Source organism: Abrus precatorius, unplaced genomic scaffold (assembly GCF_003935025.1).
Source record: "Abrus precatorius isolate BTA unplaced genomic scaffold, Abrus_2018 Scaffold9, whole genome shotgun sequence".
NCBI lineage: Eukaryota > Viridiplantae > Streptophyta > Magnoliopsida > Fabales > Fabaceae > Abrus > Abrus precatorius.
The window spans coordinates 15,500,845-15,518,216 of record NW_020874439.1 but is presented as its reverse complement, the minus strand read 5'-3'; the positions used below and the strand labels follow the sequence as shown (position 1 = coordinate 15,518,216).

Below are 17,372 nucleotides of genomic sequence, written 5' to 3'. Positions count from 1 at the left end.
TTTAGTCTAACTTTCTCATGCTTTGAAAGTCAGCCTATATAGGATTATAGGGTCCCCTAGCCGTTTACATATGACAGGTGGGACGAATTTATTTACTCGACCTAAAATTTTTATAACATTAAAATAGATTAAGTAAGCTCAACTTTTAAATAAAATATATCAATTTTAATATTATATATAACTAAGTCATAAAATTAATAAATATTATTACTATTACATAAATATCTACGTATTATAAAGAAAAAAAGTATTTTATCTCTACGTGTATTTAGCGATGTTAAATTTAAATTTTAACTTTGAAAGTCTGATGAAAAAAAAAAAAAGTCATTGTGTTATTCTTACGTTTACTCCTAATTTTTCTATTAGAAAACAAAAAAATTAGACTACTCAAAAACTTCTTCGTACGTTTTCAAATAGACAAAGTGTTACATTAAATATTTTTAAAAGAGAAAAAAGTGTTACATTAAATATTTCAAAAAGACATAATTTAAATTGCATGTAATCAAAGAGTAAAAATGAACCTTTTTTAATTATAAAATTTATAAAAAAAATATATACTGAAACCAGATGAAGACAACCTGAACTATAATTTAAATCTGCCTTCAAAATATATACTAGGTCTATTTCTGAAAGTCAAACCCATCAAAATTTATATCATATTAAGACGAGTTGGGGGAATAATTTAAATTGAAAGAGATCTGTACCTCGTTTTTAGCAACTCTTACATCCTCAGGAATTTTAAAATTAAATAAATTTATTCTTTTATTAAATTTCTTCTACATAAAATCTTTAAATTTACATTTTCTTAAATATTTGTTTTGCAAATTGAATTGATTAAACTATTTGAAATATCCTTTTCCTTAAAACTCGCCCGTTAAAAACATTATATTTCAACCAAAATAAAATAAATTGTATTTTTTTTCTCTTTAAATTCAAATCTCTCGTCTAGTGAAATTCTTTAAATTGAATCATTTATTTCTAAATATCTAACTTTAAGATTTTAAAATTATTGTGTCTTATATCCATTGTAAACTTCTCAATATTTAGATAAAAATAATAATTTAAGTATTTTTTATCATAAATAAAAATATGTTGTAGAAGAAATTTTGTTTTATTTTAAAATTAAAAATAAGTTGGTTAGTTAAAAAAAGGTTATAGAAGACTTAAAAATGTATATAATCTATAAACTAAAAGATTTTAAAATATAATTAGGCCTTTAATAAAATTTAAATCTAAACAAATTATCCATATGTAATTTCATATATTGTACCTTTGATCAATACACTAATACCAAAGTTGATTAATTTGTAAATGTTTTGGGATAATGGTTTACCACTTTTAAAAAAATTATATATATAATCCTAATCACTACTTTTGCATCCTTAGGGTTGGTTTTACAATTATGTTTGCAAACATATTCACTCAAAGATAAAACACACACACATAATTTTCATTTAACATCTTCACCAGTGAAAGGAAAAAGAAAAAGAGAAAGTGTCAGTAAAACAGAAGATAAAACCTCCAATGGCATGCACTTGGTTAATATTAGATTTTAAAAATCAATTACTTAGTTTTTGAAAATTATCTAAAAAATAATAAAAATTGTCAATTATTTATTTAAAAATAAAATAAGCATACACTGAACTTGTGAATGCAGTAATTTCCTCTCCCCCCCCCCCCCCCCTATTTTTGGTGATAGGCCTCACCCTATTGTGTATGAACCAAACACGTAGTAACATATAGCTATAGTTTCTTTTGGTTGGCTGACACGTAAATCTGGTGCCCAATAAGGAACACTACCGTGGTCCCGTGGAAGAAAATGGAAGGAATGCTATTCCATTATAACAATGACATTTGCTAAGTGCTACTTAAGAGCATCTTTACAACAAGGACTTGAGTTTCAAGCCCTATGGGTCTTTCTTAATTTACTAATCTAACGGTGCATTTCACAATTAAAATTTCTATAAGCACCAAAACTTCTCTCTTATATTAAAAAGAAAATGGTAAATTCTTTCTCGCAAATCGCAATCATTGCACATGAGAGAGATTTTCATCATTATTCCAAAACCCTGCTCACCCAATAGTGGGTCAAAAAGGCAATTATCATCCTCTATATAAGCAGGTTCTATGGTAAAGGTTGTCAATGCAATAGCCACTAACTCCAATATTCACCTAATACCTGCACGAGGAAGCTAGTGTTCTACTTGCAGCTTCAACTTAGCATCACTCGACAAGCATAGCAAGATGGAGAAGAATAAACATGATGCAAATCCTGGGGAGGTTAATGATAAGATGAAATGGGTTCATGATTCTTCATTGGATCACAGACGCAGAGTTCCTCTTCGAACTTCAACTGGCTCTTGGAAAGCTTCTCTCTTCATTATCGGTAAGGAAAGGAATACCTGCATGCTAAAGTCAATCTCTACAGATATATAATAAGAAATTTGATATAATATATATGCTAACTAGTTTTCTATTCCTTAACTTTATTTATTAATGAAAAATTTTAATATGTGACTTTATGAAATTAAAATGATAATAAATTATAACATTTATTTTAATATTATTAATATATCTTTATTATATTTATTTTCTAATAAAATTATTATGCTTATTCGTTAATTAGGCACTTCCTCTAAGACACTCGCAAGCAAAACACTGTTAATCTATCACTCTAAAAGTATTTACATCATTTTGTTTGTTAATTTATATTTCTATTTAATTTTTAATAAGTTCTGTAACTTCATCTCTAAATTGCGGTTCTGGAATTTCTATGGTTTGTTTTAGGTTCCATGCTTTTGTGATATAAATGAATTTTGATCGATCAGATTATCATAAATAAATTAATATTAGATTTAAGTAAAATATTTATTATCTATTCGTGTATAACTATAATTAAAATTAGTTTCTTGTACTTCTAATGTTTTCACTAAATATGTTATTTATTTGTGTATATGTTCGTACTTGTGTCACTCACTCCATATAAATGAACACTATTTTCACCTAAAGGCATTACTGAATTAATTAAAACCCCTGAAACTGATTAACATGTACTAGCTTAAAAATTCGGTTGCAAGCTTGCAATTATCTAATTATATATACTTGAAGTTACCGAGTGACGGGTTTGTTTCATAAGCTTTTTACATTTATTTACATTATTACATGAATATTCCGGGACCCCAATATGCTATGTTAATAAAATTATTTATATTGGTATATATAATCATAAATTGTGTTGGGAATGTATTTCATCTTCTTTACTTTATTAGGATATGAATGCTTTAACCTTTAATATATTTACAACAACTTTTCAAGCCTAATCTGAACCAAGAAGTTTAGATTGCAGAATATCGTTTGCTTTGATTCATAGGAGTACGTTTAAAGAACTTTTTCATGTTTTCAAACTAATCATAAGATTGCTTGAATTGGGTCTTTTATTTCTTAAGATTTTCAATTTTGTTTTATTAGTCTTTGATGTTATAAAATACACAATATTTTAATTAATTTAATTATAATATGACATTAGAAAATAAAGTAAAAGAAACAACTAACATAAATAACGCTTTACAAAGTTAAGGAGTACTGAAAGAGTTTAAAATCTTAGTTGACTAGAAATAACTCTTTAGCATTGTATTAATTTATGTTGGTATAACTTTTATTTAATGACAGTTAACATTGAGTATATATGGATATTATAGATGTATTATGATACATTATATTAAAAAATAACTACATCAATATAAAAATTAATATATAATATTAATATATTAAATGATTATATAATATTAATCCTCATATTAATAATTCAATCTATATTAAATAAAAACTATTCTAGTAAAAGTAATGTAAACGTTTGGTATTTTCTTTCTCCATAAATAATGAAATTTTTTATACTAGTTATGGAAAAGGTAGAAATCTCTTCACCATTTCGATCATATGCTCGGATGCATATCCATACAAATCATGCAAGAATATATAATACAAATTGGGTAGTAACTATGGTAAGATTCCCATGAACTAAAATGGTCAAGGGCAGCACGACCTCTGAAGCACTTGGTCCCACTTTTTATACCTACAAGAAGATATATTATAGTAGCATTAGTGACGAGATAATGGATATGAGCCACACAAATTAGGCATTATATATTCACTATTACTAGTGAAAAAGATGCCCCACTCCCTTCTAAACAGTGTGATAATTGGATAATCAGAGCTTATTTAGCGGATAAGTAGGCTGAATTAATATTAGTGGTTAAAAATAGATTTAGTAGAATATATGTATAATTGTTATTTTTCTAATTGATTATAACAAAAAGGGTATATTTTCATTAATTAAATATATATATATATATATATAGATAATAGTTTAAAATTCTTATTTCTTATATTTTTATTGTTTTACTTTATTTTAATACAATATATTTTTAAAATATAACTAATTATAAATTATTAGATAACATATCTACAAATATTTAAATTATGTAAAATTTAACATATACAATCACTAAAAATTGTGTTTAGATTGTATAACAAAAGAAAATTACAGAAAAAAATTATGAAATGTAATTTAGACATAATATTTGGTGTTTTATTTCACTATTACGTAACGGATGAATTCAAAAATTGTTGGATTGCATGTAGAAAATAATTAATCAGACGATTATAAGCAAAATGTTGAAAAGATAACTTTGTTTTAAAAAAAGATAAATTAAAAAAGGTGATTAAGTGCATGAAAAAGAATAGTTCATCTATTTCTTCCTAGAAACATTTTATAGAAAAGAAAAATCATTTCCTGAAAAGATAATCTTTCTCAAACAGGCAAAAAATTATACTTGAAAGGCCTAAGTTTAATTTATTTACTCAGCAATTTTCTTAATACATTACACAATTTATGAACATTATCTCTGTAAGCTTTGGTCAATGTTTATATATAGCATGCTGTATTATTATAATACGTAACCGTCCTTAATAGCCCGCAAATGCCCTTAGACGATTACATATTGCTTGTGCAGCAGCATTTGCATTATTTCTCAAACAACTGAGTTTAGATTTTTCCCCTTCTTTTCAGAAATAGAAATTATATATCAAAATTGCAAAGAATCATTTAACTTTTTATATGTCATCTTTGGTGAGATAGGTAAAATTTTGTCCCTTTCTACCAAAAAGAAGTAAAAAACAGTGGTTTCTTACCGCTGAATTAAAACTCAACGACCATGTTAACGCTAAATAGTAGTTTCGGACTCCTTATTGGCCCAGCTTGAATCTTACGTTTTTATTTATTTATTTATTTTTATTATTCTACTCGGATGGTCAATATTTAAAGCATAAAGAATGACATCTTTCGTGTGCCAATCACTATTATAAATATAAATTTGATATTAAAACCATACAGTTAAGTAAACTTTGATATCGATATTATATTTCACTATTCATCTCTTAACCTTATTAGCTTTAAATCTATTCAATTCTTTTTAGAATTAAAAGCTTATTATTCCTAGTTTACCCCATTTAGTGTAGGTCAAAATCTCGAAACAAGAATGATACTGTACCTACTTGCTCTCTTGGCCAATTAATTCAGAAGCTATTCGAAGTATAGAATTAGGGGTTAATGGTTCAGGATGCTTGTTCCCTTTTTTGTTCTTTGGATCCTCCTAGTTTTTATCTTTTATACACATTAGTAATCATATATTGAAACCACTTATTTTTCTATATTGAAGAATGATTCCATTTACTTGAATCTAAGGGTTAATATGTCACTCTCATTTAGCTGGTCTACAATTAGCCATGTATAAATTCATAACCTATATATTCTCATTCTTGACAAATTAAAAAGTAACTTATTGTTTACACCAACCATGTGGATTTAATTGTTTTTTTCTTTTGCAGCGATTGAGTTTAGTGAGAGATTGAGCTATTTCGGAATAGCAACTAGCTTGGTCCTTTACCTCACAAAGGTTATTCATCAAGATCTTAAGACAGCAGTTAAGAATGTGAACTATTGGTCTGGTGTCACTACTTTGATGCCACTGTTCGGAGGATTCCTTGCTGATGCATACTTGGGCCGTTACACCACTGTGATTGCATCATGCATTATTTATCTTATGGTAACCAATCTCATTCACCCCTCAAGTAAGACTTAATAACATTATCATCATTTTTTAAGGTCAATAACATTATCATCATTAATTTGGCTTTTTATTATAAAAATTGTTACATCAACTCCAAGAATCCAAAACCGATAGATTTTATTACTAAAATTATAATATATAACTTCTTTTACAGCAAAACTTTATAACTATTTTTGGTTTTTCATTGTCTTTTTTTCCTTGCAAGTTATTTTTATATTTATTACTTTTATAAAAATACCCTTAATCAAAATTAAAGTAATTAATAATGTAGAGAGAGTAGGACAGTGGGTCCCAATAATTTTAAAAATAGTTTTAGAAAAATTATTCAAATTATTAATAAATTTAATAAAATTAACTACATTTTATAAAGTAGTTAGAAAGATCTTATATTTAAGGGTTGATTTTAATAAACCACTTTTATTATATACCTTATTAACTATGAAACCACTTGTTTTTGTGTGATAAAAAAAAAAAAAAAACAGGGTTTGGTGGTGCTTTGTCTGTCATGGTTCTTACCAGGTTTGAAGCCATGTGATCATTCCAACATGTGCAGTGAACCTAGGAGAATTCATGAAGTGGTTTTCTTCCTAGCTATGTATTTGATCTCCATAGGAACTGGAGGACATAAACCTTCCTTGGAAAGCTTTGGAGCAGATCAATTTGATGATAACCATGCTGAAGAAAGAAGACAGAAAATGTCCTTCTTCAACTGGTGGAACTGTGGTCTCTGCAGTGGACTCATTCTAGGAGTGACCCTTATTGTTTACGTACAAGACCATGTGAACTGGGGTGTTGCTGACATCATTCTCACTTGTGTCATGGCTTTCTCATTGCTCATATTCTTGATAGGAAGGTCATCATATCGCTATAGAGCACCAACTGGGAGCCCCTTTACTCCTATGTTGCAGGTTCTTGTTGCTGCTATTTCCAAAAGGAAGCTTCCATACCCTTCCAATCCCACTCAATTGTATGAGGTTTCCAAGTCTGAGGGCAACAGGGAAAGATTTCTAGCTCACACCAAGAAACTCAAGTAAGTAGTAAAACTAAATTATTACATTCAGAAAGAAAGGTCAATTTAGTGTGTTTTTAAATTTACATTTGATTAAGTATGAATCTATGCATATTCCAACACTCTTAATTATATTTTCTAAGTTAACATGATTTTAAAACACATTAAAATGTAGTTCTAAATATACTATTGCTGAGGTATGTAACTTCAATTTCTTAATGTGTTCCAGTGAACACGTTAAAGAGGGAACAAAGTTATTAGTAAAAAATAAAATATTTATTATATTATAAACATAAAATTTAATCAACATTTAATTTAAGTAATTGAAAATATTTAATATGACATATTTAATATTTTTTATCATATGTATATGGATACACATTTTAAAAATTGCTATATATTAAAATTTTTTAATAAAAATTTTAAGAATACAAGGAAAAGAATAAATACACCTTATAAAATAATTTTGAAATAGTAAATATTATTTTAATAAATTTAAAAAAAAATCAGTACCTTTATGACATTGCTATAATTTAACATAGAGTGATGGTATGGTTTGTTTGATCAGATTTCTTGACAAGGCAGCAATTCTTGAAAATGATGGGAACTTGGCACAGAAGCAGAGTCCCTGGAAACTTGCAACAGTAACTAAGGTTGAAGAAATGAAGCTCATAATCAACATGATCCCCATTTGGGTATTCACATTACCATTTGGGGTTTGTGCTTCACAAACAACTACTTTCTTCATCAAACAAGGAGCCATCATGGACAGAAAGATAGGCAACGGGTTTGAGATTCCTCCACCCTCAATTTTCACTCTTGCTGCGATTGGGATGATAATTTCAGTGACAGTTTATGACAAACTCCTTGTGCCAGTGTTGAGAAGGCTAACAGGAAATGAGAGAGGAATGAACATCCTTCAAAGGATTGGTTTTGGAATGCTATTCTCAGTTATCACAATGATAGTGGCAGCTTTGGTAGAAAAAAAGAGGCTTCAAGTTGTTGATATGAATGGCCCATTAAAGGGGTCTTTGTCAATGAGTGTCTTTTGGTTGGCCCCACAATTTCTAATTATTGGGTTTGGAGATGGGTTCGCTCTTGTGGGCTTGCAAGAGTACTTTTATGATCAAGTACCAGATTCAATGAGAAGCTTGGGAATAGCACTTTACCTAAGTGTACTTGGGGCAGCAAGTTTTCTTAGTAGTTTGTTGATAATAATTGTGGATCAGGTGACGACTAAGAGTGGGAAGAGTTGGTTTGGTAAGGATTTGAATAGTAGCCGTTTGGACAAGTTCTATTGTCTACTGGCAATTATGACCGGATTGAACCTTTTTGTGTTTGTGTTCTTTGCTCGTGAGTACTCCTATAAGAATGTGCAAAAGGTTGCAGTGGCTGATTGTTATGAAGGCAAAAGTGATGATGGTGGAGCAGAGATAATGGTTTGAATTAGTGAAATTTAGTTATACATAGCATAAACGACTAGGATTTCATCCTCTGATGATGAAAATATGTGCTTTCACTAGGCATGCCATGTTTTCTACCAATATTCTATATTTATATATATTACCCTTCTGTCCTTAAAATTCTCAACCAAGTGAAAGCTGTTATAATCATGTGTTTGTTACTTGATTTTGGAAAAATAATCTCAACATGTCGTTGATTGCTTATGAGCTATTATCCAAACCAAGAGCTTTTTATTTATATGTTTATGGTGCTATGGCAAGAAAATTACGTATATGATTTCCATTTCAAAATTTATTTACTTTTTCCTATATTATCTCGTTTTAGGGAAGGTTCTACTTTTTTTTTTCTTTTTTTTTCTGGGAGTGTATTTTAATATACCTAGACTTTGTTTAATAAATTGTTCTGTAATGACAAACCAATTATATACTTGCCTCTCACCGGTACACCAACACTTGAAATCAAATAAAAAGTAAAACACACCAACAGAACAGTAGATTAATTCTAAATTTTTAAATTAGTAACAGGAAAAGGGGAACAAAAATTCATCTTCTAGCTGGTGTTGGAACGATGTCAACCACAACCAGCGAATAAAAATATACTGTAATAAATAGCATGTTTGGATTACAAATTGTAAACCATGGATTGATCAATATAAAAGCTACTTTCTTTTCTTCTACTTGTTATCTAGGTTGAAGTGTGAAAGAAAATGATCCTTAATACAACTTATGCTCCCACTATTTGCTGTTGTATGTTATGACAAGTCACCTTTGGGTTAATTGTAATATCCTTTAACGCACATTTTTTTTAACGGTATTAGTTATTTGATAAATTTATTGAAAATATAAAATATCATAAAGAATGATTAATTTAAAAATAAAATTATTAAATTACAAGTGATACTTACGTGATTTTTATTATTTTTAATAAATAATATCAATAATTATAAATAGACAAATTTAATCTTTTCATCCGTTGTAAATTTCGTTTTTGTCCTCTAACATTTTTTTTAATTCATTTTAGTTCTCAAAAAAAAATAATTCTCACGTTAGTTTTAACACCATTAATTAGTCTTACAAATTTTGTATTTAAAAATTATTAAAAAAGGCATGGAGCTTTAGTGTGAATCCTTAAGCCCTAACAACACTGTCGCATAGCTGCTCCTTCCCACCTTCTTTCATTGATTGGATGGCAGTGGTTCCTCTTCCTACCACTAAAATTGAACATATCTAATCATATGACTTTAAATGTTGATTTACTTTTGAACTTCAAATTTCATATTTTTGCTAAATGATGTGTTATTTGACTTTGTATATGAATTTTCTTTGTAGTAGTTTTCTCTTTCTTCTGTAATTTGAGATAAAAAATTGGATATGCTGAAAGTAAAATATTGATTAAGGATTTTACAAGATTGACAAATCTTTGAGACTTATTCTCTCGTTCAACAATCAATCACAAATACTATGTAAGAGGTTTACAATATGTAACACCCCAAATTTTGTATTAATATTTTTATTACTATATATATGTATATATATATATATATATGGAAATTTCTAAGTGTTTGTATGATTGATTATTGATGATGATGTGTATTGTTAGGTGGTGTAAATTCGTGAGATGAATATGGATGCGTATGAGTGTGTTTGAATATGTTTGGGACCGGATTAAAAAATTGGCTAAGTGTCTGGTATAAGGTGTTCTCGCTGTAGTGAGAGGGCACTAGAAGGAAGGCGTGAAACTGTCGTCTTCTCGTTGTAGCGAGATTCTGTAGAAACCAAGGTGTAATTTCTCCTAAGTTTTTTGCTGTAGCGACAAGAGTATCGCTGCAGCGAGAGTGTGTCGCTGTAGCGAGCATGTTGTGATCTGAGTCGTATTTGAAGGGTTTAAGATTCGGGAAATTTATTTCCTATCCCTCCCTTTGAAATCCTCTCAGGTCTCTTCACTTCCAACCCGTTCTTATAAATTAAATTGCCTCCAAAGCCGTTCGGAAGTTAGATTGAAGGTTGAAATCAAGTTTGGGGGGCTTGGAGGTAAGTTTGTGAGTTAGGGTTTTCAGTTTCTCGTTCTTCTTTCTTGTATTCTCGGTTTCTCATCGGGATTTCCATGCTTTAGGGACGAAAATTCATGTGGGGAGCTATTCTATCATTGATTTTGTGATAGGTCTCCATTCTAAGGTAAGGGGGAGTAAATCTCAAACCCTAACCTCTCTTAATAGTTTAAATTAAGGAACTAATGACTATTTTGATAACTATCTAAATGTAATTTGTAATAAGGATGCAAATGAAACCGTTTTTGAAGGAATACTATAATTTTAATAAGAAAAAGTTGTTTGAAGGTAGTTGGAATGACGTCAAACCTTAGGATAGACGACTCTGTGGTTATTATTGGGAAACGTGAATGATGGATTGTACGATTGAGTTGAGTCCGGAGGTGTCTGACCTCCAGCACATTGTATTTATTGTGTGATATGTGATTGGTGTGATGATTTTCTGTGTTCGATGAATATTTAATGATGATTGTGGTATGTTGGTACTGGTTGAACCAGATTGATTGATGATGTATTTATGCTGTTTAATGGTTGAAGTATGCCAAATGAGTGAACCTATGATATAATGCAAATTTTTAACTATTCTTAAATAAAGAAAAAGTTTTTTGTGTTATGTGTGATGAAATTATAGTGTCACAGTGAGCATGGCTAAGTGCATTGAGCGTACGTGTGAATGAATTGAATGAAATGTTGAACAAGTGATCATAATACAGGAGTCAGACTAGACAAATGGATGTGATTGCAATACAGGTATTGTGATATGACCAATGGGAGTACTCATAATAAATGTATTATAATACACCAAGCTATGTGGGTAAGACTTGCGTAATATGACACGTGCCCTGTGAAAAGGGTGTGGAAAAGAGTGAAAAATATGGTGGTGAGTTTAGATAGCTACAGTGATACAACTGGGGGTATAGAGTTCGAAGAAGATTTGAAAAATCTTGGGGAAAATGAGGGTGGTAAATGCTAGTGGGGGATAGTGACACTCATTTCCTAACGAGACTCCTGACTATACCTTTGCTAGAAGGGGCTGGGTCGGCACACGTGTATCCGTGTTGCTATGGCTAACTGGGGTTATCTAAACTGTGAAGTCCTCAAGGGATCCCAGGGGTATTGAATGTGAAAGTGAAATAAACGTGAAGGAGTGATGTGTATGAATTGGTATAGAAATTGTGTAGTCATAATATATGCATTGTAACATGTCAGTTGGTGTTGTTACGATATATGTATTGTAATACATCGACAGGTATGATTAGGACACATGCATTGTGACATATTAATTGACATGGTATAATACATGTAGTATGGTGTGCATATCAGTCGAAAGATATATGATATGAAGTTATGAGTATGATTGATTGTTTGTTCTGTGCGTGCTCCCTGGTAATGGTAACTTAGATGATTGAGCGTTATTGTTGATTTAATTCGTGTTGGATGGTATCCTTAGTACTGTACATGCATGTGAGTATTTACTTATGTCAAACCAGAGATTTAGTAGAGCAGGAGATACTCACCCTTACTAATATTTTTCAGATAATGGATGTAAAGAGATAAAGATGTTTGGCCGTCCTAGGATCATAATCCAAGGGTGTTGGAAGGAAGATTGCTCTGTAGGGATTAAAATAGTTTGAGAAATTGTATTGTTTTATTAAATTACAATTTGGGTTGAGCAAAGTTTGTAAATGATCTTACTGTTAGATTTCAGAATTTAAATCCTCCAGCAGATTTTTGGTTGTAAAAAATATTTTAGAAATGTTCTTAGTGAAAATTCAAAATTTATATGTATTCAAAATGAACTGAATAGTTTGTTAGAAGTAAAGTTGAGTTTTATTTGATTATTTTAAAGTTTTAAAGTTTTTACCCTTGGAAGCTTGACTTCTTTCGGAGTCTTATGAAATTTTCATAAGAAGATAACATAAAATTCTATCTTTATTCTATTATCAATTCCATGAATAGAAACGAATTTATTTTTATTAGCCATGGAAATTTGTTTACTATTAAAAGGAAAGCTAAGGTGTTACACGATGTCATCCATTTATTGAGATTTAAAGCCTGGATTATTTCTTGTTCATAATTCAGACAAATGCTTTATTTGATTGTTGTTGAAGAGTCAAGCAGCAAACATGAGGCTTTTGAAAATTAAATAAAATCATTTCATTCATAAATATATATAAATCTTAAGAACATAATTCCAAAAGTATAGACTCTAGACATCCTCACTCTTTGAGAAAATAATTTTTGAAGCATTAGGCTTTTGAAAATTAAATAAAATCATTTCATTCATAAATATATATAAATCTTAAGAACATAATCCCAAAAGTATAGACTCTAGACATCCTCACTCTTTGAGAAAATAATTTTTGAAGCATTAAATCTTCAATTGCAAATCTGTGATTGTAAATGGTAAAGTGTTGTGGAGTGTCACAATCGGGCGGTCACAACGGTATGACAAAAACGTTTTTAAGAAAAATTACCACCAAAGTTTATCAACGAAAACCTTGGAAAACTTAAAATTTTGATCTTTGAAACCAAAAATGGATTTGTGAGTCATTTACGTGTAGGGAAGATATTAGCACTCTACAACGTCTGTTTAAATAATGGTTACCTTAAATTAATTGTGCAAATTTATTATAATTTTGAAAAGTATTTATTTAACCCTTAAAATAAGTGTTGCTATTTTTATTTTAAAGAAAGAAAATTTATTTATTAAAATATTAAGTTATATCTCAGAAAAGAAAAAAATATTTTTAAAAACTGTTTTGACTCGATAGGTCTGATATTTGCTCCTACGTATCCCCAAGTGTCAAGACCCCCCCCTTTTTTCTACAAAGAATCAATGACATTTCCGCTTACCTTTCTTATATTCATTTATTTAATTTATGAGACATTATATATTAGTAAAAGAGTATAAGTTTTTCAAAAACTGAACTCCATCATTCAAATAAACAAATAACAAACCTCATGGGCATTTATATACAATATTCAAAGTCTTCACATAAACTTCCACATTTACATCTACAAACTCAGTGAAAATCAAATACAAGTGTTTAAAACATAAATTACATTACTTGAAAAGTATAGCTCAACAGTCTAGACCTCTTACTATAACTTAGACTAACCAAAAATATTTAACACCACAATTTCTCCAAAATGCCAACTTCGTTGTTCCTCAAGCAGATCTCCCAGCTTGAGAAGTAGACGCATTCGCTGTATCTTTTGCTCACATACCACCATACGATCATTGTAGTACACATACCAACATAACAAAAATGCAAGGGTGAGCTTATATAATTGACAACCTCATTAATGAAATGTGAATGAATATAGATAAAATTATTTAAACAACTCATAATAGTCAACACACAACATTACGCGGCTTCAATAAAACAATGTAGCATGTTCAGCCTATTCCAAGCCCATCTAATGCAAATGCAACGATTTAGTTTTCATCTGATTTCACAGCTTAAGTAATCTAGAGGAATTGTTCTAGTCTGGGAGTGACTCATCCTGATATCTAGATCCAGACACAGCACAGCTCAATGTCGTAGACAGTTCTGGGATGATAATGATAAATGTGATGTAGTACAGCTAAATCAGCATCTAATAGCACAACAAATCTTTTATTTTAAGCTTCAGCAGTACAGTGAAATAAGCAATTTCATTCAGCTTTAACAACTTAGTCATATATATTTTCACAGCAAAACTCAGCATTTCAATATACAGCAGACAATAAAAACTAAGCAGCTCAAAATATTAATTAAATATTCTAGCATATATTAACATTCTCAGCTTATTCATCACAACAGTTTAGCACATCATCTTTCACCACAACATTCCAAACATTTATCATACAGCAAGAAATATACTCATCCGATAATAACAAAATTTGCTTGACTATATAGGTTATGGATTCTAGCGCACGATTTAACTTATGCAGCTCACTATTCTCAGTTAGAATAGAATCGTTTGTATAAACGTCTCAGTGCCAACTAAACAGATTAGACCAGATCAAGTAAGCTCCCTTTACCTAGAATGAGTTCCAAGATAGTGCTCCTAGTGGGTTCTGTAGAGAGAGATCAACCATTTGGGTGTGGAATACAGCTAGAGCGATTCAGATCTACTCAAAATAACCCGATTTAAGTCCCTTGAGAAAGAGAGAAAAGAAACAAGGTAAAAAATTGAAAATTGAGCTCCGAGAACTCACGTAGATCTCACTTTGATCGGGAAGGAATTCAGCTTCGAGAAGATTTTCTCTAAGGGTAATAAGAGAGAGAACAAAGAGAAAATGAGAGAGAAAAGTTGTCTAGTGAGAAAATGAAGTTTCTGGGCGCTAAGGCCCCTTAAAATACCTCTCCAGCCTGCGTGCTCTTACTTAAGCGAGTTACTTCTCACTTGAGTGAGCTCTGCTCTTGCCTGGGCAAGCCAACCTTTGCTTGTGCGAGAAAACCAGACAGTGGAACCTCTCAAATTTCTGATGTCCTTGCTTGAGCAAGCAACACATCGCTTAAGCGAGCTACATCTCGCCTGGGTGAGCAGCATTCTCACTTGGGTGAGATTGCGTCTAGAGAGCTACCTATTACTCCTACAACACCTTGCTTAAGCGACATCTCTCCCTTGAGCAAGATCCCTTCTCGCCTGAGCGAGGTTACAGTTGAGGCAATCCTATATGCTCTCGCTTAAGCAAGACTAATCTTGCTTGAGGAAGATACCCTGCACCCAGAGTCCAAAATTTCTCTCCCGAGTAAAATACTACCAATTCTTAATCATACTTTCTAAATTATCCAAACACTCAACACATTTAACCATCATTATTTAACTCATTCTGCACTTGCATTCAATCAACATCATCATACAAAAACAACCGCACTACTCCTTATTCGACAATTACATAACCTTTATATTCCAACATATAACTAATTTACATAGTTCAAGTCTACATCACCCTAATCAATAGGCATAATAATAAATATATATAATTACACCAATCTAACACCAGGTGTAATGCAAAATTCAAAGTCATGTAATGCAAGATAGCGTAATTATATGCGTATCCTACGATAAACAACGTAGAAAGGCGAAGAGAGATCACACAGCTACATTATAAATCATTAAAATTTTAAAATATTTGTAAATAAAAAAAAGTTTGAATTTATACTTGAATATGAATATTCATACTTAATGAGAATTTAAGATAGTGTAAACTATACATAAATCTCTTATGATTTATTAGACAATCAAAGGCAATATAAATTACACATCAATGTTGCAAAGATTATATAATAAAATCACATAGCTAGATATTTTGGATATTTATCAAAATTAGAAATATAACTTAAGAAAAAAATTAGCTATGAAATTAATTCTTTTTAATGAGAAATAAATATATTTAAATTGATTAAAAAGATAATCATTTAATAAAAGATTAAAACTTAATTTGATTAATTTATATTACATAGGACCAAAGATATATTGATACACAAAAGTCTTAGCAATTTAAAGCATATAAAAGTAGAGATGTTACACAATATCACTATAAATAGCTATATTAATATGATGAAAATGTTCTAGAGGATAGATTTTGATTAAAAAATATATATAATTAATTAATTTTGGGAGTTGAATAATTTTTTTTAAAATATATTGATGGTGTATAAAACTTAAGATAATGTTAATACACATAAGTTTTAACAATTTATAATGCGTAAGAGTAGAGTTGCTATACATTAGCATTATAAATTGTTGAATTAATTTATTTATTTATTATGATTTTGAAATAAAATATAAATTATTAATCATAAAGTAAAAGACAATATGAACTCAAGAAAAATTATACTAATTGTACAAGAAAATAAAACAACAATGAAAGTAATATTAACAAACAATTAAAAGAGACTAATAAATAAATATATAAGGAAAAGACAATTAAATAAGGAACTTAGTCTTCAATGTTATTCTTATTCATTCCATAATTATTGATATTATTATTTATAAAGATAAAAAAGAGTTTTAAAAAAATCAATAAATAAAGAAAGAAAGAATAAGATGTTAAAAGTTAATAACAAAATAAAACATATGAGATACATAAAAAAAAATAATTCTAAAATGTTTTATTATTGTTATTTAAAAAAATAAAATTTATAATTTATAATTTAAAAGATAATAAGTAATAAAACTATATATATATATATATATATAGTCACATGAGGATCATGGCATCAAGTACATAGTCACATGATAAAGGCTAATAATTGTGGCAATAGAGGCAATGTGAGTTGATAGTTTGTATCATATATGATTAAGCAGCAATTTTCATTTTTATATGTTTTGTACTCTTTTGTTCTCGATTTTTATAACAATTTTGGACAAGAAATGGAACACTTCGCACAGGACAAGAAAAAGAAAATGGACAAAGAGAAGATTGAGACCCAACAAGTACTCACATCGGTAAAAGTTAGACGATTGGTGATCGCTATTTGAGGAATTATATGTAAGTATGGGTTAAAATTTCTGCTTCTCTTCTCTTCTTTTTTCTCGGTTGACTTTCAGTTCCTCATGCTCCTTTGTGTTTTTTTTTTTAGACTTCTCTTCTCTAATTTTTTTTTTCAATCTTTTTTGCTACCCCCTCTCGAATGCTCTTGTTCCCTTTTTTTTTTTTTATATCCCCCTCCTCTGCGCTCTGTTGCCTCTCTTTTCATATTTTTGTATTTTATTTGTTGCCTCT

General features: G+C 29.7%; 1 protein-coding gene across 2 annotated transcripts; it reads left to right on the top strand.

The window, feature by feature from the left end:
* The first annotated feature begins 2,142 nt into the window (after positions 1-2,142).
* LOC113849791 (protein NRT1/ PTR FAMILY 5.6-like) lies at positions 2,143-8,861 on the top strand. 2 transcript variants are annotated; one of them, XR_003502141.1, is made up of 5 exons: positions 2,159-2,386; positions 5,887-6,104; positions 6,611-7,158; positions 7,706-8,682; positions 8,733-8,861. XR_003502141.1 is itself a non-coding variant. In XM_027479966.1 (4 exons), the coding sequence occupies exons 1-4, from the start codon at positions 2,245-2,247 to the stop codon at positions 8,580-8,582; spliced, it is 1,785 nt and encodes a 594-aa protein (XP_027335767.1). In that variant the 5' UTR covers positions 2,143-2,244; the 3' UTR covers positions 8,583-8,770. The 2 variants fall into 2 exon arrangements, 1 of the variants encoding a protein (XP_027335767.1); XM_027479966.1 differs by having other exon boundaries at positions 2,143-2,386; positions 7,706-8,770.
* The last annotated feature ends 8,511 nt before the right edge of the window (positions 8,862-17,372 follow it).